The sequence below is a fragment of the Macrotis lagotis genome, chromosome 6 (genome assembly GCF_037893015.1).
Source record: "Macrotis lagotis isolate mMagLag1 chromosome 6, bilby.v1.9.chrom.fasta, whole genome shotgun sequence".
In the NCBI taxonomy this organism is placed as follows: Eukaryota; Metazoa; Chordata; class Mammalia; order Peramelemorphia; family Peramelidae; genus Macrotis; species Macrotis lagotis.
The window spans coordinates 96,415,310-96,437,250 of NC_133663.1; the positions used below are offsets into that span (position 1 = coordinate 96,415,310).

Below are 21,941 nucleotides of genomic sequence, written 5' to 3' on the forward strand. Positions count from 1 at the left end.
TACCAACCATCTCTTAATTGCTATTATAGTCTTTTTTAGATCTTAACTTCATTAACTTCATCATTTTATACTGTCAGTACTTTTTTATCCTTCTTATTTCTGTGACACCGTTCTCTCCACTCATAACTGTTTCCTTAAATCAGACCCTCCTCACCTTGGACAAAGATGATTGAAGTACTCTCCTAATTGATTTCTTAATTTTCATTCTTTATTCTCAATTTCTGCATGTTATCAAACTACTCCTCCTCCTTAAGCACAGGTCTAACCATTGATCAAAACCTTCAGTGATTTCCTATTATATATAGTTTCTTAAAAAAACACACTTTTCATTGGCAGTTATGCTTTGACATAATGTGACTTCTGCTTATCTTTTCAAATTTATTTCATACTATTCTTTTCACACTTTGTATTCCAGCCAAACTGGCCTACTTTCAGTTTCCAGACTTTAATATAGTCTGTCTTTACCTTGGCTATCTTTCCATGACTGGAATGTACTTCCTCTTCCATATGTGTCTCTTTGAATCCTTTTTTTCCTTAAGTTTTGGAAACTTAAAAGCATTTTACAAACAATAAATTCAACAATTATCATTTTTAGCAACTGATTGCAGATGACAATAACTCCAAGGTTATGAACCTCTCTTTGAGAGAATAAAAGGGATCTCACGGAAAAATAAGAACTTTATTTATAAAATGTGTATTATTAATCAAATTAATGTGATTATATTTGATCACAAAGAAGCAATGACATAACAGTAGATTAGTTGCTTTAAGGAAGGACCTATTTCTGCCTAACTTTTTTTTAAATCTTTCTTTTTATTTATTTTTAGTTTTTCAACATTCAAACATTTGCAAATTCAATAGGTTATACATTTTTCTACTACCTCCCTTCTCTCCCCCCCTCCCCTTTTTGGAGAATAGTCTGTCCATCTAACTTTTAACAAATTATCAAACACTTATTTAATCAATTATAAATGGTTCAGTATTAGGCTTTCTAATGTATAAATTGCTTAAACAGTAACTTGGGAACCAATCACATGTGTATTTTAATATGACATTGTTTCATCAAATACATATTTTTGTTATCTACTGAACTTAAAAAAAATTCTTCATTATTTCTGCTCTGTTTTTACCACAACATATTAGAATGTGTACAACAACTTGGTTAGTATTATATAATTCAAAAGGAATTCTCTTATGCAAAGAGATTTTAACAGGTTATCTTTGGGGAGAATTAGGATCCCTTGGTATCACTTTTCGAAATATATGCAGAGATACATGATTTTTCTGCTTTGTTTTTCTCATTGCATTTTTCTCATTCCTTCGGGATGAATAGATATTAGAAATCTGGTTATTGGTAATCTTTGCTTCATTTGAAAAAATCTTTTAGTTAGTTCTCTTATGCTACAGTCTCATTATTCAGTTAAGTAGTTATTAAACTGCTGTGTTTGTTAGCAGGCATTCAAAAACAGAAATGAAATAGTCCTTGCTTGCAAGGACTTTATAAATCAGCAAGGAACTTATTTCTAGTGGAGGAAATAACATGCATATATTTTAACACACACACACACACACACACACACACACACACACACACACACACACTATAAACAACAGATACAAGTAACCATCAAGGAGAAGCACCAGTAGCTGGAGGTATCAGGAAAGGCTTGCTGCATAAGAAAATGTTTTGAGATGAATCTTGAAGGAGGGAGAGCTTTCCAAGCATGGCACACAGCCAATGCAAATGCATTGAAAATAAGAGCTGGAGTATTGTGTATGAGTGATTGCAAATAGTCAAATACCATAAAATGTTCGGAGGGGAGTAAGGAGTAACTTGGTAAGAAAGGTAAGTTGGGGTGATATTTTCAAGAGCTTTAAATGCCAGAGATCTTTTTATTTCATTAAAGAGAAAATAGGGATCTAATGGGATGGCTAGGTGGCGTAGTGGATAAAGCACCAGCCTTGGAGTCAGGCGTACCTGGGTTCAAATCTGGTCTCAGACACTTAATAATTACCTAGCTGTGTGGCCTTGGGCAAACCACTTAACCCCATTTGCCTTGCAAAAACCTAAAAAAAAAAAAAAAGAAAATAGGGATCTACTGAAGTAGGGGATGACGTGATTAGATCTATATTTTAAGAAAATCCCTTAGGTGGGTAACTGGAGTTTGGATTTGGATTCATAGAGACTTGAGACAGGGAAACCAATAGTTTGGAAGAGAGATGATGAGGTCTCTGAATCAAAATTATTGTGACTGTAAGAAGAGAGAATGGGAAGTATAATAAAGAGAAAAAATAATTTGACAATTGATTAGATATTTGCAAATAAGGAAACAGGGATGACAATGACTTCACTAGAAGAATGAGGACATCCATGACAGAAATATAAGGTAGCTTGGTAGAAGGGACTGGCTTTGGGAAAGAAAGATAATGTGCTCTGTTTTGACTCTGAAGTATGAGATGCCTCTTAGATTGGAAATGTAAAGAGTCTATTAATCCATGGGTGTTAAAGGAGTAGAATGCAGGAGAAAGACTTGGATTAGCTATATTGATCTCAGTAATTTTTATCGAGTTAGTAATTTAACCCATTGGAGCTGATCAGATTGTCAAGTGAGACAGTTATAAAGAGAAATGAGCCTGAGAATATATCCATTGAGTCTTTGTTATAAGGATGATAATATAACAAAGGAGACTGAGAAGGAATGGTTACATAGAATGAGGACTGAGGGCAGTCTGATGATGTTTGTCTTTTGTTCTTGAAGACTACAACATCAGGGAGATGAGACCATGATGTAAATTGGATTCTGAGTGAGGGATTGCTATACTTAAGTCACCAGCCTCACTTTCTTCTGGAGCCATCTGAGTCCAGTGGCCAGAAATGAATCAGATAGATTGGAGATGTCCTGGCTGTGAGGCAATCAGGGTGAAGTGACTTTCCCAAAGTCACACAGCTACTAAGTATCTGAGGCCAAATTTGAACTCAGGACCTCCTGATTCCTGCACTGGTGCTCTCTCCACTGCAGCATTTAACTGCCCTGAGGGGGGGGGATCTATGTCCCATGTCACACACGTTTTTTCTCAAAGAAGAGAGCCTGTCTAGGTGTAGAGAGTGGCTAGTAGTTATAAGAGCTTCAGAGAGGTCGAGAAAGATCAGCACCTATAGCTCTAGATCTGGCGACAAAGTAACTGGGGTTCACATCTGCCTCTTTTACTTACTTATGTGGTATTGGTCAAGTAAATTATCCTTGGTGGACCTTAAGTTTCCTTATCTATAAAATGAGGGAATTGAAGTAGGTTACTTCTGAGGTCCTTTCCAGCTCTTAAATTTTTGATATATATGAATATGAGTGATAACATTATTGAATTTGTCATTAGAATTTGCCTTCAGATATAGGTTATTAGTTGCATCATAATGTCAAGTTCATTATTTAATGAACATTCTCCTTAGCCTGCTACCTATCCCCTTCCCCCTTTCCTTTGCATACTTTGTAGATCCTGGGGATATGGGGCTGTTTTAGGCTAGAGGGCAGGCTGCTGTTGAAGCTGGAAGCAAGCTTACATGGAATTTATCAGGACATGCATTGATTCATTGTCTCTTCCCTCTGTATTCTCTGTCTCTGGTGAGTCAGTCAATCAGCTAGTGCTTTCTATTGTGTTGGGCATTGAGTTAAGTGCTGGTTATCCAAAGAAAGGCAAAAAACTCAGTTCCTCTCTACATGGAATATACATTTTATTGGAAGAGACTTTATAAATAACTAATAATAGATACAGAATATATATGGAATAGATAAATGGAAGGTAATCTGAAAAGGAAATTTATCAGTAGTTGGAGATATCAAAAGAAGCCTTCTGTAGAAGATGATGAATTGGTTCTTGAAAGAAGCTTGGGAAACTTAGGGGTAGAAGTGAAGGGAAGAGCATTTCTAGGAATGGGATGTCAGTGGAAATGCTGGAAGTTGGGAGTTGTGCGATTATATATTCTATATGATGTTGGTCTTAACTATAATTGTCACTGTAGATGTGGAGAGAGAAGGTTGTATATGTGGGAGATGTTGTCAAGATTATGCTAGTCTGTCTTTTAAATGTGTGAACCAACTCTTAATTGAATAGAATTTTTCATTTTTTTATCTTTTACCATGTTTTTGCTTTTGCTTCATAGTGTTAAAAAGCCTCAAAATTTGGCTTGAATTGTAGGTGAGCTCAGAGGCACAGAATATTGAATTTGATCAACCATTTTAAGGGTTTGAATACAATTTGGCCTTGGTCAGTCCTTTAAAGCTTTATTTTTTCTCATCTCTAAAATGGTGAGGATAATAGCATTGTACAGTAAAGGATATTTGGGATTGGTAATTGGAATCGGGATTTGGAACTTGGGCTTGGATTAGATGATCTCTGAAGACCCTTTCTAGTTCTATAATCTATGACCCTATAATCTAATAGTTAAACCGTAATTCTTCTGAGAATCATATGACATAATATGTTAAAATATTTTGTTACTAACTTTATAAATATAAGCTAATTTTATGATGGTGGAGATATGAATTGATTGAGCCTAGTCAATTGAATCATTGCAAATCAAGGACAATCCATATTAGAACTTTAGTGATAGCTCTACATAAAGTTTGTTAGGCAAATAAATAATTCCTGAAAAGTGACATTTCTCTCTTCCCATGCACTGTTTGTTAAGAACATTCTTCCTCTTTTTAAAAAATGTGGCAATTCTAGTAATCCTTTCTTAAGTTAGAAAGGAAATGATTATTAGCTCCAAATGATTCCTTGAAGTTTTCCTTGCATTATCTCAAATCCAATGTAGTTAAAATAGATTTTATTTTTTTTCTAAGCCAATTTTAACTAGCTTTTTTTCATCCTTTCCCTAAATCTCCCTATTTTTTCCAGTGGCAATATCAAACAGAAATATAATAAATGTAAACCGAGTGAGTTTTTCCTCCAAACTAAAAATTTCAGATTCATTTTTGAGTCTTAGTAAATCATTGTTCTATAGATTATTCCACTAAAATGTTTTCAACTTAGAAAATGCACAGCTTTTCCTTTTTTTTTTTTTGCCTTTGTTACTGATCTAATCTAGTTTAGGCCCTTGTCATTTCACATTTGGTTTCTTGCAACAACCTTAGAATGCTCTGCATATTGGAGAGGAGATATCTTAGAGATTTTCTATTTCTGTACCTCATATAGCTAGGTGGTCCCAATGGATCTAGCACCATACCTGGAGTCAAGAAAACTCATCTTTATGAGTGTGAGTTCAGTCTAAGATAACTTAGACTAACTGTATGACCTTTGGTAAATCATTTAGTCCTGTTTGCCTCAATTTCCTCATCCTTAAAATGAGCTGGAGAGAGACATGGCAAAAAGCACTCCCAATATTTTTGCCAAGAAAATTCCAAATGGGGTCATAAATAGTAAGGGAATTAAGTGATTTGGCCAAGGTCATAGTTAAAAAAGTAGTAAGAGAAAAAAATTATCTCTTTTTCCTATTAAAGTGTTCTTTGTCTCATGTGACATATTCAGTTGAAGCCCTGTGTCTCCCCCCTTATTCTTTCTACTACAGGGTTCCAGAGATCAGTTAAGTTTTCTTGAATCAGTGTTTTTATCAGGGTATTACATTATTTTAAATTTTCATTGATTACCCCATTGCTTATACCCTTCTGTCAGGAGGTAGCATAATCTATCATTGTTCCTCTTGAGCTGATTAGTAGCAATAATCAGAGTTCTTAGACTTTCAAAATTATTTTTCTTTACAGCGTTATTAATGTATAAATTGTTCCCCTCTTTCTGCCCTCTTTGTTTTGCATCAATTCATATAAGTCTTCCCAGCTTTCTCTCACATTTCTTTTCATAATATCTTATGGCATGGGAATGGTCCATTAAGTTCATATACTGTGATTTTCTCAGCCATCCCCCAGTTGATGGGCATTGTCCTTTTTTTGCTGTTCTCTCAAGTGTCATCCTACTTATTTAAACTTATTTATAACCTCCAAATACCCAAATTTTGCTCAAGGTCAGTCACCCATGTACATACTGATTAAAACTCATGTGTTCTAATTGTTCACCTTCCTGGAAATGTTTTTCTTCCTATCTGCCTATTGAAATTCTTTCTACCTTTTTCTATAAAGTTTAGCTCAGATCCAGTCCATAGTGATCTCTTCCTTTTCTGATCTCCTGTTAGGTTTATTGTCAATATTACAATTTTGTAGTTAATTGTTACCAATTGTTTCACAAAATTTAGTTTCTTCTTCCAAATAGATCTTAAATTCCTTAGGATAGGAACTGTGCCTTACATTTCTTTTGCATTTAGGACTGGACATACAGCAGGCACCCACATTTTTGATTTAATCAAACTGTTGGCAGTCTACTAAGAATTAAGATTGGTGTGATTAAGCCCAAGATTGTTATTGTTGGCAATTCATTTTATTATTTCATTGTCTTTGCAAGCTGATTTTGACATTTGACATTTCCTTATGAAATTTTTAGGAAGATTTGACCTTGACATTTAATTTAAAAAATTTTGTATTAGCCCAGTAAACACTATTTCAAACAAAAGTGTACTGTCAGAAGATACTAGTAATTCTCATATGCTGCCTTTTATGTACTTGGCCAACAACTCTTAAACTTGATTGTGGATTGTGTTGACTACACTGACTAATAACTCTTGATATTCTTGCCATTTACCTAGAGAAAGAGTGAATGGTCTGGAAAAATAATAAAGAAGGCTGATATTACTTTAGACAATTAGTTCCAAGTCTGCTTTAGGAATAAGAAGGTAATTATATTTCAGATTCTCGTCAGCTGGGGGTTGTGGAGAACCAAATTTTCTTCTTTTACAGTGAATCATAATGCATTGTTACTGATTTAGACTAAACTAGCATAGTAAAATATTCCACAGTATTTTATAGTGTCAGACTAAGAAACTATTTTTTAAATAGATTCAGTTCAAATACAAAGTGTTACAGTCTTTATTTTGATACATTGTTCATTGGAATTGTAATAATGTACTTGGTTTATAACAGTACATAATAGCTGTATATCTTGGTGTGAGCTCCCAGGAAAGTTCTTTGTTCCAACACTCCATTTTTATACTTGGAGCATTCTGAATCTTGGGTTATAATTTTATCATTAGCATCAGAATTTTAATTTATGAAAATTGGCAGTATTAAAATCATTATTCTAAAAAGCCAAGAAGTTCAGATTCTAGTCAGAGATCATAGTAATATAGATTTAAAGTTGGAAGGGACTTCAGAGGTCATTTGTATCTTTGAGACCATTAAGTCCATCCTTTCATTTTACAAATTAGGAAACTGAGGCACCCAAGTTTAAGGCCCTTCCCAAAGGTCATACAATTAGAAAGCAGTACATTTGGGATTTAAACACAGATTCTCTTTCTCAAAATCCTGTCTTATTTTACACTTTCTCTCTTCTTATTTAATTCTGAACCCATTACAATTGGACTTTATCACTCATCTGAAATTTAAATGCTAAATTACTTTAAAAAATTTCTTAGTATTCTTTCTTTTTTGATCTCTGCAGTATTTGAACTATTGACTTGGCCTGCTTGTCCTGAATACTTTGTCCTCTTTGAATTTTTATTCTCTTTAAATTTTCTTCTTACCTGTTTGAATGTTTCTTCGTCTTTATCAGTTCATCATTCAACTCCTGCCTTTTAAACACAGATGTTATCTTAATTGAACCATCTTCTTATCCTTAAAAATGACACAATCTATATATTCAAAGTGATCCTGCTTGTCTAGAGCTTATTTTGAACTTTTTTTTTAGGTTTTTTTTTTTGCAAGGCAAATGGGGTTAAGTGGCTTGCCCAAGGTCAAACAGCTGAATAATTATTAAGTGTCTGAGGCCCAAGTTGAACTGTAAGTCCTTCTGACTTCAGAGCCAGTGCTCTAACTGTGCCACTTAGTTGCCCCCATTCTAATCTCTTGCTTCATTTCTTCTAGGTATTCATGTGTTTTTGTGAGGAATTCATTTTTCCTTTGAACTTCTACTTGCCATTGTGCTTTTTTGGGGGTATCTCTAGATTTGCAATACTTTTAATATTGGTTTTTTTCTTTAATTTTACTTATTTTACTTATTTCTACAATTTTAGTTGGATTCTCCCCGATCTGGTTTGGATAAAATGGTTGACTGTTTTTTGGTCTTGCCTTGAGTTCTTTGAATTGCCTACATTGACCTCCTACTCCTGGGATTAATTCCTTCTAGATTTTTGAGGTTTGGGTGATGATCTTTAGGGTCCTTTTGATGATTCATGACAGAATACCAGGATCTTTGGAGACTCTGAGCCTGGGTTATCTTTATCTGAATATTGCAGTTGCAATTCTGGTTGTGTCCTGATACTGTTTTTCAGGGCTTTAAAGGTCTCTACCCTGGAGATTTCTACCCTTCCTGGAGCTTTCTCAGAGCAATTCTCCACTCTTGTCTCCAGACCCAGAGCCTTGATTGCAGGCTATAATAAATCTTGCAGGCTACTTATTCTGCTAAAAGATCTTCTTTCCTATGGCCCCTGGATTTCAAAGTGACTTTTTGTACAATTCTGGAAGAGAAATCACTTAGTATAGTTTCTTTCTGCATTTCTTTGTCAATATTCATTATGTGAACTTAACGGTTTTGCTGGAGTAGAGCAACCTATTTCTGTCCAGGCAGTCGTCTTGTCTAGACTTGTCTGGACTTCTCAAGTAACCTTCCAATGGGCTCCATTCCTCTAGTTACTGTCATCTCTTATCTCCTCTACAAAGCTATCAAAGAGATACTCCTAAAGTACAGGGAGGACCATGTCATTCCTGCTCCACAAGCTTTAGAGACCTAGGATTTAGATACAAACTCCTCTGCTTGGCATTTAAAACCCTTTACAGTTTAAACTTCAACTTAGCATTCTAGGTTTATTATACTTTATTCTCCTTCAAACATGCTGCTCTTTACCCAAATTGAAGTACTTGTTGTTCCTCACAGCATTCTATTTTCCATTCTATGCCTTTATACAAGCTGTTCATGGAGTATGTGGAATGTACTCTCTCTCTTCACAAAATCCCCAGCTCTCTTCAGAACTCAGCTCAAGTACCATCTCCTCCTACTGACCCCACCATAGACTACTCAAATACTTACACATATTTCAGTACATGTGGTACTGGAGTACATGAACTCCTCGAATTCAGGGATTTGTATTCCAGTGCCTGGCCCATGACACTTGCTTAATAAAATCTTGTTGATTTACAGATTGATTTTTAACACAGTGGTTTTTGCTGCTGATTTGGAAACTGGTGGTTAAGTATTCACATCTCTAGGTATCTATTTGCAAAATGTTGGAGATTGAACTAGATGACCTCTCAACTTTTTTAGCTCTAAAATGCAATGCTTCTGCCTGGAAATCTAATTTAACAAGGTAGAATTTTTGACTGACATCCTGATTTTTCACATGTTTCTATGAATTTTATATGATTTATTCATTATAATAGTACAGATTTAAGTTTTTTTAAAGTTATCATTTCATTGGCATCTATCTGATATCTCAGTTAAATATAGTGTTAAATTAATTTGTGAATTTGCAGTGTACTCTGGGAAGCAAATAAATTTGCTTTAATTTTGCTAAAATATGTGAATTCTGGCTCTCCTTCCCCAAAATATGGTGTTAAATATGTTTCTCTAAAGATGCTGCATCAGATAAGACCATCTGTCATTGGAGAACAGGCTACTGGTTTAAAATTTTTATTGATATATTTTGTTTTTTATATATATCATGACTTTTTAAAAAAAATCTAAGTTGTGTGTATATTTTGTGCTTCAGCCTCCATTTAAGCAATATTCTAAAAATCTTCCATTGGAGTTGGCATAAACAAGGTGTTAAAAACATTTTCTCTTCATTTGAAACTGAATTCCAGTACTGGATACTCGCCATTTTCACAAGAGCAAAAGAATATTTATTCTGTAATATACTCTAATAAAATGTTGTTTAATGTTTTTAAAGTGGAACTGCATTGTAGAGGGAGTTTACTCTTATAATTAGCATAAAACCAGTGATTGAACAGCTGTTGTTCCCTTTATGTTTTTTAAAAATGTCGAAAGGAATTACTTCAGTATTAATCATTCTAACGTTTTTTTCAGTTTTTAAAATGGAAAGTTATCAAATAATTAGAACTTATTTCTTCTGTAGGTTACTTTTAAAGTTAAAAGTGTTCATTCATTCATTACCTCTTATCAATATTGTCTTATTTAAAGAATCTTCAAAGATCCTTATTGTAGTCCCCCTCTCCCACTCTTTAATAGATAGGTTAATAACTTCCCATGGCATCATTTGGAGGCCAATATTTTGATTATAATTTTTTCCAAACTTAGGTTTACTCTTGTTATATAGTAAGGTGCCTAACCCATAACTGGTAGCTTTTCAAGTTTTATAGAATCTGCCAGAACACATACCACATACTCTATTGACATTGCCTTTAAAGACCTAGGATTAGAAAGGGAGGAAACAAAGGAAAACAAAAAAAACAGCATTGGAAGAACTATGAGAAGGAGCAGCTAGGTAGCACAGTGGAAGCACGGGCCCTGAAGTCAGTAGTACCTGAGTTCAAATGTGGCCTCAGAGACTTAATAATTACCTAGCTGTGTGGCCTTGGGCAAGTCACTTTAACCCCATTGCTTCACAAAAACTTAAAAAAAAAAGAACTATGAGAATACATTAACACTTAATATATTGTTGATAAAGCTGTGAATCTGTCCAGCTGTTTCTGGAAAAAGAGTTCAAAGACTGCAAGGAAAAAAAATCACTTCATATTCTGGTGAGTTCACTTTTGTGTAAGCATTCAAAAAAAGGTGGGGGGGGATAAAAGGGAAGAATGGGACAAATAAGTAGAAAAATATAAATAGCTATGCTTTTTGTGGTAGCAAAGTAGTGGAAACAAAATGAACATCTATTGATAAGAATTAGCTGAATGAGCACATGAATGTATTGGAATATTATTTTTCAGTAAAAAATGTCAAATAGAAGTTTTGTTTTAATCGATACAATGAGATAAATAAAACCACAACAATGTACACATTGACTACAACAATGTAAAGGGGGAAAATCACTAAGAGGAAGTGAACATTACAGAAAAATGACAAACGATCTCAGTGCTAGAACTGACTTCAAGGGAAGAATTTTTCACATGGTATCAGAAGTGTGTCACTGAACTGAATGGGAGTGGTGGTACATATTCAGAAATGATAATGATGTAAAAACATTTAAAAGCAAAGAATATAGGATCCTCTTCATACCATGTTAAGTATCAGTGTAGAACTCTAGGATTCATTTATATAATTATTATCAGTTTGTATTATAATATTATATTCAGCAAATTTAATTGTTTTGAGCACTTTAAAAAGCTATTAAAAATTAAACATCAATCAACAAACATTTATTAAGCATCTACTATGTTTCCAGGCACTGTATTAAACAGTTAAGGATATAAAAAGAGGCAAAAGAAAGTCCCTTCAAAGAGTTTTACAATCAAATAGAGACACATGTAAACAAACATATACAGAGAAAGTTATATATACACAGGATAGATAGTAAATAATTAACAGAGGGAAGGCCCTAGGATTAAGAGGGGATGGGGAAGACTTTCTTTTGAAGATAGGATTTTTGTTGGAACTTGAAGAAAACCCAGGGAAAGTTGGTATTCAGAATAGAGGAGGGGAGAGCATTCCAGGTATGGAGAACAGTCAGCAAAAAATGTCTGGAGCCTGGAGATGGAGTATCTTGTTGGAATAGCCAGCAGGCCAGTTTCACTGGATTGAAGAGTGAGATGTAAGGAGACTAGAAAGGTAGTAGGTAAATATAGTATAAAAAGTTTTGAAAACTTAGCAGAACATTTTGCATTTGTTTCTGGAGGTAATATGGAAATCCCTGGAGTTTATTGGTAAGGGATTGACATTATATGACTGTGTTTTAGAAAAACCACTTTGTGGCTGAATGAGGGATGGATTGGAGTGGGGAGAGATTTGAGGCAGGTAGATTCCCCTAGCAGGCTGTTGAGTAGTCAAGGCATGAAGTATGTGTTGAGGCCTGCATCAGAGTTGTAGCAATGGTAGAGGAGAGAAGAGGACAGGTTCAAGAGATGTTGAAAAGATGATATTGCCAGGTTTTGGTAACAGCTTGAATACTTGGAGTGATATGGGGGTGAGAGATAAGAATCCAGGATGAGAGATAAGAATCCAGGTGCTGAACCTGAGGGACTGGAAGTAGGATGCTCCTTCTCGGTACTAGGGAGGACAGGAGAGGGAAGGGCCTAGGAGAAAAGATTAATAATGAGTTGAGTTTAAGATGTTTTCCTGGCTTACAGATGAAGATGTGATTATAGGGCAGGAGAGATAGATTTGAGAATCATCAGATGTCTGGTAATTAAATCCATGGGAGCTGATAAAGATCACCAAGTGAAATAATAGGAAGAAGAGAGGAGGACCCAGGACAGAAACCTGAGGGACTCCTATGGTGACTTAACTCCTCTTCAGGTGCCTACCTTATTTAAAATGCTTTAGTTACTCTGCTCACATGGTACCTGTTCTAAAGTAAAATTATTTTCTGAAGGAGACTTTTTAGTTCACTTTCATTGCTGTAAGTATATGTGCAGCATAAGATCAGATTATTGAGTATTCTTTGGAGATGAATTCTTCTGTCCTGTGTATTATTTTCAGTTAACTGTTTTCACTTTAGCCTCATGTATAGATCAGTAATATCACTTCTTTTACTTTTGTAATAACTTATGCAATTGTATTGTTTAGTCTCCTTTTAGACTAATCACTTAGCACAGTGCCTGGTGTCATTTCCTTTTGTCTACTAGTCTAGTTTATATAAACTTTTATTATTTAAAGAGCTAACAGTATGTAGTAGGGATAAGCCATTCCCGTGAGAGGTACCAGACTAGGAGAAAATGAGGGGTAGGATAGGCCCAGATAGAGAGCAAAAAAGGAACCATTTATAACTGCCTCATTGTAGGATTAATTTGAAATCCAAATTTCCTTATTCTAGCATGTTAAGATGCTTCATGATCTGCCCTATATCCTCCTTTCTAGTTCTATTCTGTTCAATTCAACAGATATTTATTAAGTACCTAATGTATGTTTTAGGTTAGGAATCAAATGACAAAAACAGTCTTTATCCTTAAAGAAATTATATTTGAATTGGACTGAAATTTTTTTTACAGCGTAAATGGCAATTACTTAGGGTGGGAGGGCACTATCTGAAAATTTCTTCCATTTTAGTTTTTTTACTCGGCTTTACTCCATTCCATTCAAATTGGTCTGCTTGCCTTATTTCAAATATATTTCTCTCTTTTCCACTTTGATATGTTTATGCCATTCTCTCTTCATGGATTGTACTTTCTTTCTATCTTTACCTAATAAAATCTTCATCTTTGAAATCCAGTTGAAATAACACTTCCTCATTGAAACAGCATCATCTCCAACCAGTCAGCTCTTTTTTTTCTGACAGCCATTTAATGTCTGTATTACTCATTTGCATTAGCTTGTAATTACTTCTGTACCTGTCCTGTCTTCTCTACTAGATTATGTGCATATAGAGGGCAAGGATCATGTCTTAAATATGTTTGGTATCTCCTGCAATTCTTAGTATAGCACCTTGCTCATGGTAGACTTTTTTTTTTAGATTTTTTTTCAAGGCAATGGGGTTGAGTGGCTTGCCCAAGGCCACAGGGCTAGGTAATTATTAAGTGTCTGAGGTCAGATTTGAACCCAGGTACTCCTGACTCCAAGGCCGGTGCTTTATTCACTGCGCCACCTAGCCGCCCTCATGATAGACTTTTGACAGACATTTCCTAAAGGCATACATGAATCAAGTGAAATTCTTATTATAGGTATCAAAAAGTCATTGTGACTTTTATACAGAGGAAAAAAAGTTTCCAAAATAGTGCTATGACCATTATTCAGGGAGTAGGCATAAAAGCAAATGAATGTGGAAAAAAATGAATATTGATTGCAAGACCTATTTTATTAGTACTTATTGGTATGTGGACCCATTATTTTGATTCTGCATTTTTGAGAGATGAGTTTTTAGTCTGTAAACAAAAGAATGAACAGGATATAGGTATTTTTAAATATTTTATTTAAGGAAAAGTTGCTAAAACCATGTAATTTATCTCATAAAAATTTGATGATATTTAAAGAAACTTAAATTTTTGTGGACTGCTGTCTGAGATTTGTATATGGAATTTTTTTGTTTTGTTTTTGTGTTTTCTCTAGATTGAAATAAAAATGAAAAAGTCTGAGGCTGTAAGATGGGAGAAGCTGGAGGGACAAATTGATGTACCCAAACCCAAACAATTCATGCCAGGTTTGTTTTCTGACCTTGATGAGCTTGAAATTCAAACATTGACATTAAACAGTAATGAGCATTCTTTCCACTTTCATTATTTATATCCTCCAGATGAAATACATTGAAGATAATAAGGTTGTTCTGGAAATGAATACAAAATTGTAATTCTTGTAAAGGTCCTAACTTTATAAGCTATAAAAATTGAGAAATATTCATTCTAAATAATGAATGCTGAGTGAATGACAGCAGACCTCCAGAGGGAAGTTCAAGTCTTTATATTGTCCTAAATTGTTGTCTTGGCGATTCTTTTTTTTTTTTTTTGTGGTTTTTCTCTTTGGCTTGTTTATATGTATTAGTTCCTGACCTTGTCTTTTTTCTTTTCTTTTTTTTAAAAATGTTTTCCACCTTTTCTTTATCTCTGTTTCTTTGCTGAGGTAGTCAGATTCAAATTTTCTGGAACTTCAGGATTTTTACATTTCACTATAGTACAAGTTCCCACCATTCAAGGATTCAGTTTTAGGGAAGTGAATCATATTTTAAGGAACTTTTAATTCAACAAATGGTTTTTAAGCTGCTTTGCAGTGTACTGGGTTAAGTGTTAGGTTGATGAAGAGATGCAAGAATGTGTAGCACAGTTCTAACAATGGAAATAAAAACTATAATTGTTCAATAATGTTGTTCAGTTGTTTCAATCATGTCTAATTCTTTGTTATCTCATTTGGAGTTTTCTTGGCAAAGATGGAGGAGTAGTTTGCTATTGTCTTCTCCAGGCTGTTTTACAGATTAGGAAACTGAGGCAAACAGAATTAAGCGACTTGGTCACATAGCTAGGAAGTGTCGGACCAGATTTAAACTCAGAGAGAGGAATCCTGACTTTAGACGTGGCACTCTATATACTGTGTCACTTAGCTGCCCTTTAAGGTATATTAATACAGGTATAATAACAAGTATGAAATACTCTTGTTATTTCAAAGGAGATGAGAGATTATTAAGTGATTATGGTGAAATCAGAGCTCTTGCAATAAATAGAGCATTATCTGTTATTTGAAGAAGTAAAATTCTGTAATTTTGTAAGTTATTTTGTAAACTTCAACCCCTGAAATCTCAAACTGTAGTTAATAATTAAAATACATGGCATGACAATAGTTTGAACTCTCATAGTTCTGCACATTTCTCACAGAAAAATGCCATATATAGCCAAAATAATCAATTTTTTCATTAAACCATTGCTTGGTTATTTATCGGTTAAATAGTTAATTCTTAATAATAAGTAAATCTTGTTAATCTCCTATTTCATATTCCATTCACCAGAATCATGTCTATGACCTAATCTCTTTTGCTGCTTTCTTCTCTTGGGCTTACTTATATGTTTCTATATCTTCAGTAATATAATTTTTGCGAGATTGCCTTTCTTAAATTTTTAATATGAATAAACTTATATTTTATTTTAATGTGAATAAACTTATATTTTATTTTTAATGTGAATAAAATTATATTTTAATTTTAAATAAACAAACAGTAATCTGAAATTCAGTGATTTCCAGATAATTTTCTTGTGATCAAAATTTTTATATCAGACATAATTATGATGTTAAAATTCATTTTTAAAAATTACCTAATCAAAGTAAAACGTATATAGGATACTTTGTCTTCTTTGTTTCCTTTTGTCCTAAATTAATATGCTTGTCAGTGTACTGCATGCTGGAAGCTATAGATAAGTGCAAATCACTTAACCTGTCTTAGTCAGCTGGGCCAATTTCTTTATCAGTAAAATGGAGATTGTAACTTTTGCTCTCAGCTACCTCATGAACTGATGTTAGTATTAATTAGGTTAGAATTTCCTGGTCCATTAACTATCAAATTTGTAATTTGCTAAGCTGACTGGTGGAAATTGGACAAGGAATGAGGATTAGAAGCTGGTGAAGGAGTGAGTAGAAGTTTGAAAAGAATATAATGTGAATAAAAGTATATGTGGGGGTGAGAAGAATGGGACAAAGAATCCAACAAGTAAGTTCCCATATTTAAAGTGAGAGGCAGGAAATGTGAAAATAAGGGCTTATGTTAGGATAAATTTATGCTATATCTATAACTCATTTTGAGCATCCAAAATCACTTTATTTTTTATTGACTTAAAACAAATCACCTTGCCTCAAAGAGCATTTATAATACCTGTTTAATCCCCATAGCCCATGAGGCAACATTTACTTTTTATTAGCACTTGTGAGAAATGTGTATCTCACATTTAAAAGAGACTTTGTTGTTTGGTGGAGGAAAGGATGAACTATTAACTTCTACTTTTAAATGGTATAAGTAATCGTGATTCATTTATTCCTGGTCTCAAGAGTTATTTGAGAACTTCAGATAAAGGCATTAACATTTAATATTCACAAATGTCCTGTTAACAAAAGACAAATTCCTCAGTGGATAATCTATTTCAAATAAAATGTTTCAAGTTTACTGTTATTAAGTACTGTTTACTTTGGGATAAAATTTCCAGGGTTCAGATTTTGTCACTTGGTTGAAAATTTTTAGATGTTCAGAAAAATTTACTTATTTGGGTGATAGAAGAAAAACAAAATGCTATTAAAAATGTGAAATTCAGCTGCTTAGATGATTTACTAAAATTTTCATTCCACAACATTTAAATATTCTTGATGTGATCAAAATCTGTTGTTAATCTCTTATTAAATTCACAGATTCAAAGCACATGTATCCATCATCTTCTCATTATACAAGGAATTGGGACAAATTAGTTGGTGAGATTAAGGAAGAAGAAAAGAATGAAAAGTTAGAAGGAGATGCAGCTTTAAACAAATTATTTCAGCAGATCTATTCAGATGGTTCTGATGAAGTGAAACGTGCCATGAACAAGTCGTTTGTAAGCTCATTTACATTTTTAAAAGGAATTTTACACATATAAGAAAACTTGGAGTGTGCTAAATATATCCTTTTTGTTTGTTTTTGTTTTTACAAGGCAATAGGGTTAAGTGACTTGCCCAAGGTCACACAGTAAACATATCCTTTTTGAAGGATAGATTTTTCTTTTCTGTCCAAGATCTTTTGCATAGACTTCTTCCTATAAAGCCTGGAATAATTCCTCTAGAAAGGAAGCAGGCATAAACCAGCTTTCCTGTAAAGGATTCCATAAGAAAATGGATTAGATACCTTAAATGTAGGTTATTTAGATTTGGAAAAAAATTCAAGAAATAATTGTACTTCATCATTAGAGAAAATGTTGCCTGCTTAGTTTTTAGTCTTCAGTCATCTTATTTGGTAATTAATTTCATTATCTAAATTAATAACATTTCTTTGTATGGAAGTTTACATTGGAATCTATTTGAATTGTATTGAATTCTTTTTGAAATAATTGGTCATGACAGTTCAGCTTACTGGGATTACTTGAGGCTACTCTATTAGTCTTTACTTTTAAGGCTATCAAAATCTATTACCTCTTCAGGTCATGTCTTAAGTTACATAGAATATTGTCTTTATATATTTAGAACTTTATTATTGCTCATGTTCAAGAATGTGTATATTCAATGATTTTAAGTAATAAAGACAAAAGTATAAAAGACAAAGTATAAAGACAAAAAAAAAAGACTTTTGATCCTTGGCTCTAACACAATGTAACTTTGTATCTTATTGCAGATGGAGTCTGGAGGCACAGTTCTGAGTACCAACTGGTCTGATGTAGGTAAAAGGAAAGTTGATGTTAATCCTCCTGATGACATGGAATGGAAAAAGTTCTAAATAAATCGGTTTCCTATCAATGTATTGAGTATATTCACCTAATGTCGACTATGTCTATATACATTGCATTCTGAATTTGAAAACAGAATATTTCTTTTAAAAAATAACATCTCCTTCTCTACTTTAGAAATTTCTTTTTCTGAGGTTATTCTAAGGGGTCTGATCAAGTATGAAGTTCACATTTATCTTCTGTCATTAAGGGTTTCAAATGTACTGAAATTCATCTGTCTTGTTTTTTACTAGATAGATTAGTTCTGTACTTAGGGAGGGGGAATCATTCAATGGATATCTAGAATTCTTGCCTTATTTTTGATGGACAGTATTCACTTAATTTATTAGATTGGCAACCTTGGGTGAACATTGATTTTTTTTTTTTCAAATTGAATGTTATATTGTGTTTGCTTTTTAACTCTGCTTCTGAGTGAAGATGTAAAAATACTTTTTTCTATGAAGAAGTTTGGTCTATTTGTTTTTGAAGAGTTTTTAAATGAGAACTTAAATTTATTATATAAAAAATCAAAAGGAAGTTATTGTTTGGTTTCTTGTTGAAATCATATGAGTAATTGAGCTGCGATTTTAGTTCATACTTTTCAATTTATGTTGTATGGAATAAAATATAAGATCAACTATTTCTTCCTCATTGGGAGCTGAGGTAAGGACCCCCCAAACAAGCTTAAATTTCACTTCTTACTCTTTTGACACATCATAACTCCAAGACCATGGTAACAGTGGCTTCTATCTTCCCCATCCAGTCTCTAGAGATTGGGGGAAGTTGCATTTTCATTTAAATGAAAAAGTATTTATGTAGCATTATCTTTGTGCCCAATCCTGTGATAAGTGCTATGGATAAACAAAAGAAGTACAAGCTTAGTGAAGCTTAACAACTCAAGGAGACATAATTTATACATGAGATAGAGAACAATGAATGCTGAAACTGTATTACTCAATATGATTTAGTTCAGAGAAGGAAAAATTGCTTCCTAAATGAAAATTTTAAAACCTCATCAGGCTTCCTAGAAGTATGGGATTCCTCAACACCAAAAGACCATGGGAAATCTATGGGTGTTTTGAGAAACTGCTTAGTTTCTCACCTAAAACCCAAGTATTAATTCTAGTGAGACTGTTGGGATTGTAAAAGACACTGACTTGAAAGTCTTGTTTCAGTTCTTTAATAGCTTTTGTAACCTTGGACAAGTCATGTGATTGTCTGTGCCTTGATTTTTTTGTCTGAAAAATAATAGTTGAGCCACATAGTTGGCAAATTTTAACCATTTACCATAATCTCAAAATATATTCTAACTAGGTTTTTCTTTCTGACTTATGAGACATTGTTCTACTTACAGTACTCCTTTTTCTTTAAATTTCTAATCTTTTTTTTTTAAATCCTTTTGTTGTTTAAAAAGGAATATGCAGATATGACTTCTTACATCTGATAATCTGCTTTTAGAAAGCCTCTTATACTGGTAAAAAATGAATTCTTAATATGATGGAAAGCAATATAAAAGCATTTACTTATCAATTAATCCACCAAAGTTTATTCTGTTCCTGCTCTAAACCAGGCTCTGTGGGAGAAATGGGAGGAGATGCACAGGCAATAAATGAAGCAGTGCCTACTTGAATGGAGTTTAAATTCTAAAATAACAGGGAGAGTAATGCATCATTAGGATGATTTTCCACCACGATGTTGTTGTTGGAAATTTCTTTGTCTTCATAAAGGATCAGGAATATTTGAATCTAGGATCTCTTCTTCCTTCCTTCCCTATTCTCCTGTATTGTAATAGACATTGAGTTGATATCACTTTATGGGACACCTTTTGGTGTCTTTTTTCTTGTGGACTCTTTGCTCTTTGAAATTCCACCTTTCCCAGGCACAGCTCTATTCTTTTCTTTTTTATATTTGGAGAATGCATATAATGTCATGGCTTCTATTACTTGCACGTGAACCAACTTTTTCTTTTTCAGTACAGTCTTTATGTATTTTCATTTTCATTTATTTCTGAAACTGTCATTATCTTCATGTTATCTTTAATGGCCTGTCTTGTTTCTTGAGCTCTGTTATACAACATTGGAACCTGGCAGGTCTATCAGTCTCTCTTTGTGAAATGATCTGATTCCTTCTTTTTCTTTTTTTTCTTTTTATTTTTTTCAAGGCAATGGGGTTAACCCAGTGACTTGCCCAAGGCTAGGTAATTATTAAGTGTCTGAGGCCGGATTTGAACTCAGGTACTCCTGACTGCAAGGCCAGTGCTCTATCCACTGCGCCACCTAGCCATGCCCCCCTGATTCCTTCTTTACAGAGTTGACCATACTTCTGTATTCCTGCTGTTAGATATGGACTTTGGTTATCTTTATTTTGCATAGGCTATCAGTGCTTAATCTATTTAATTGATCTATAAAATGAGTGGAGTACTTTGGGAAGGACCGTATTTGAATTAGCAGTCAAAGTATTGTTGGAACATATTTGCACTTCTTACATTGACAAGAATGAACCAACTGAAAAACAATTCAATTCTTACCACCCTCCTAGGCTACTGGAGAGAATGTTAGATTTCTATTGGAAGACAAAATGAGCAACAAGTATTATTTTTAAATAAACAAACAAACAAATAAATAAATAAAATTTATTATGAATTTTACAATTTTTCTCCTAATCCCCCTTCCTCCACCCCCTCACAGAAGGCAGTCTGTTAGTCTTTATATTGTTTCCCTGATATACACTGATCTAAGTTGAATGTAATGAAAGAGAAACCATATCCTTAAGGAAAAAAAATAGTCCAAGAGATAGCATAATTACATAATAAGTTAATGGGTTTTTATTAAATTAAAGGTAATAGTCTTTGGTCTTTGTTCATACTCCACCTTTCTTTCTCTGGATACAGATGGTATTCTCCATCACAGATATCCCAGAATTGTTCCTGATTATTGCACCGATGTAATGAGCCAGTCCATTAAGGTTGATCATCACCCCCATGTTGCTGTTAGGGTGTACAGTGCTCTCCTGGTTCTGCTCATCTTGCTCAGCATTAGTTCATGCAAATCCTTCCAGGCTTCCCTTGAATTCCCTTCCGTCCTGGTTTCTAATAGAACAATAGTGTTCCATCACATACATAGGTACTTACATATACTACAGTTTATTAAACCATTTCCCAATTGATGGACATTCACTCAATTTCTAGTTCTTTGGCACCACAAACAGGACTGCTATGAATATTTTTGTGCAAGTGATGAAAAACAAATATTTTTTAAAATGGAGAGGTATAGCTGCAGTAAAAAGTGAAAATCTATATTATTTTGACCTTTGTATGTATTTATATTATAAGACAAGGAATCAGTACTGAATTTTGTCATGTAAAATTTTTGGATGCATATCAGAAAAGAACCTTTTGAAAATGCTGCAATATCCATATTATAGGGGTAGTTTAGATAAAGTGTTGATTTGTTTTGAAACTCAAATAAAATTTTTCTTAAATATTGCCTGAAGTTTCTCAGTCAAATTTCCCAACTTGCTTCTGGAGTGTATCCTTTCCTAATGCCTGTGCTCTTTTGAATTGTTTAGCTATAATCATTTAAATGGGCCAGCTTATCAGCAAAAGGGAGGAGATTGTGAATATTTTCTTTTAGTACTTAATCTTTTTATTAATGATTATTCTAGTTTCCATGATTGTAGCCACATAGTAGGATTTCATTTTGTTCTCAAATATCAGAAAAGGGAGGTATGAGAGTAAAGAAATGGACAGACTATTGTTTTCTATGCAAAAATTAATCTTTAAAAAGACAAGAAAGTTTTAGAAAGTATCAATGTAATACCAGCATTAATATAGCCTTTTCTGTATTTTCAAGTGTGACATTTTATTTTAAAGTTACT

General features: G+C 33.6%; 1 protein-coding gene across 1 annotated transcript in view; it reads left to right on the forward strand.

Moving 5' to 3' along the window:
* Nucleotides 1–18,100, forward strand: part of SUGT1 (SGT1 homolog, MIS12 kinetochore complex assembly cochaperone) — a 69,498-nt gene extending 51,398 nt beyond the window's left edge. Inside the window, exons 11-13 of the mRNA XM_074191764.1 lie at nt 14,254–14,344; nt 17,023–17,204; nt 17,975–18,100. Coding sequence (XP_074047865.1) covers nt 14,254–14,344; nt 17,023–17,204; nt 17,975–18,076 — 375 coding nt within the window. The 3' untranslated portion in view covers nt 18,077–18,100. The remainder of the gene's footprint in view (nt 1–14,253; nt 14,345–17,022; nt 17,205–17,974) is intronic.
* Nucleotides 18,101–21,941: the final 3,841 nt, after the last annotated feature.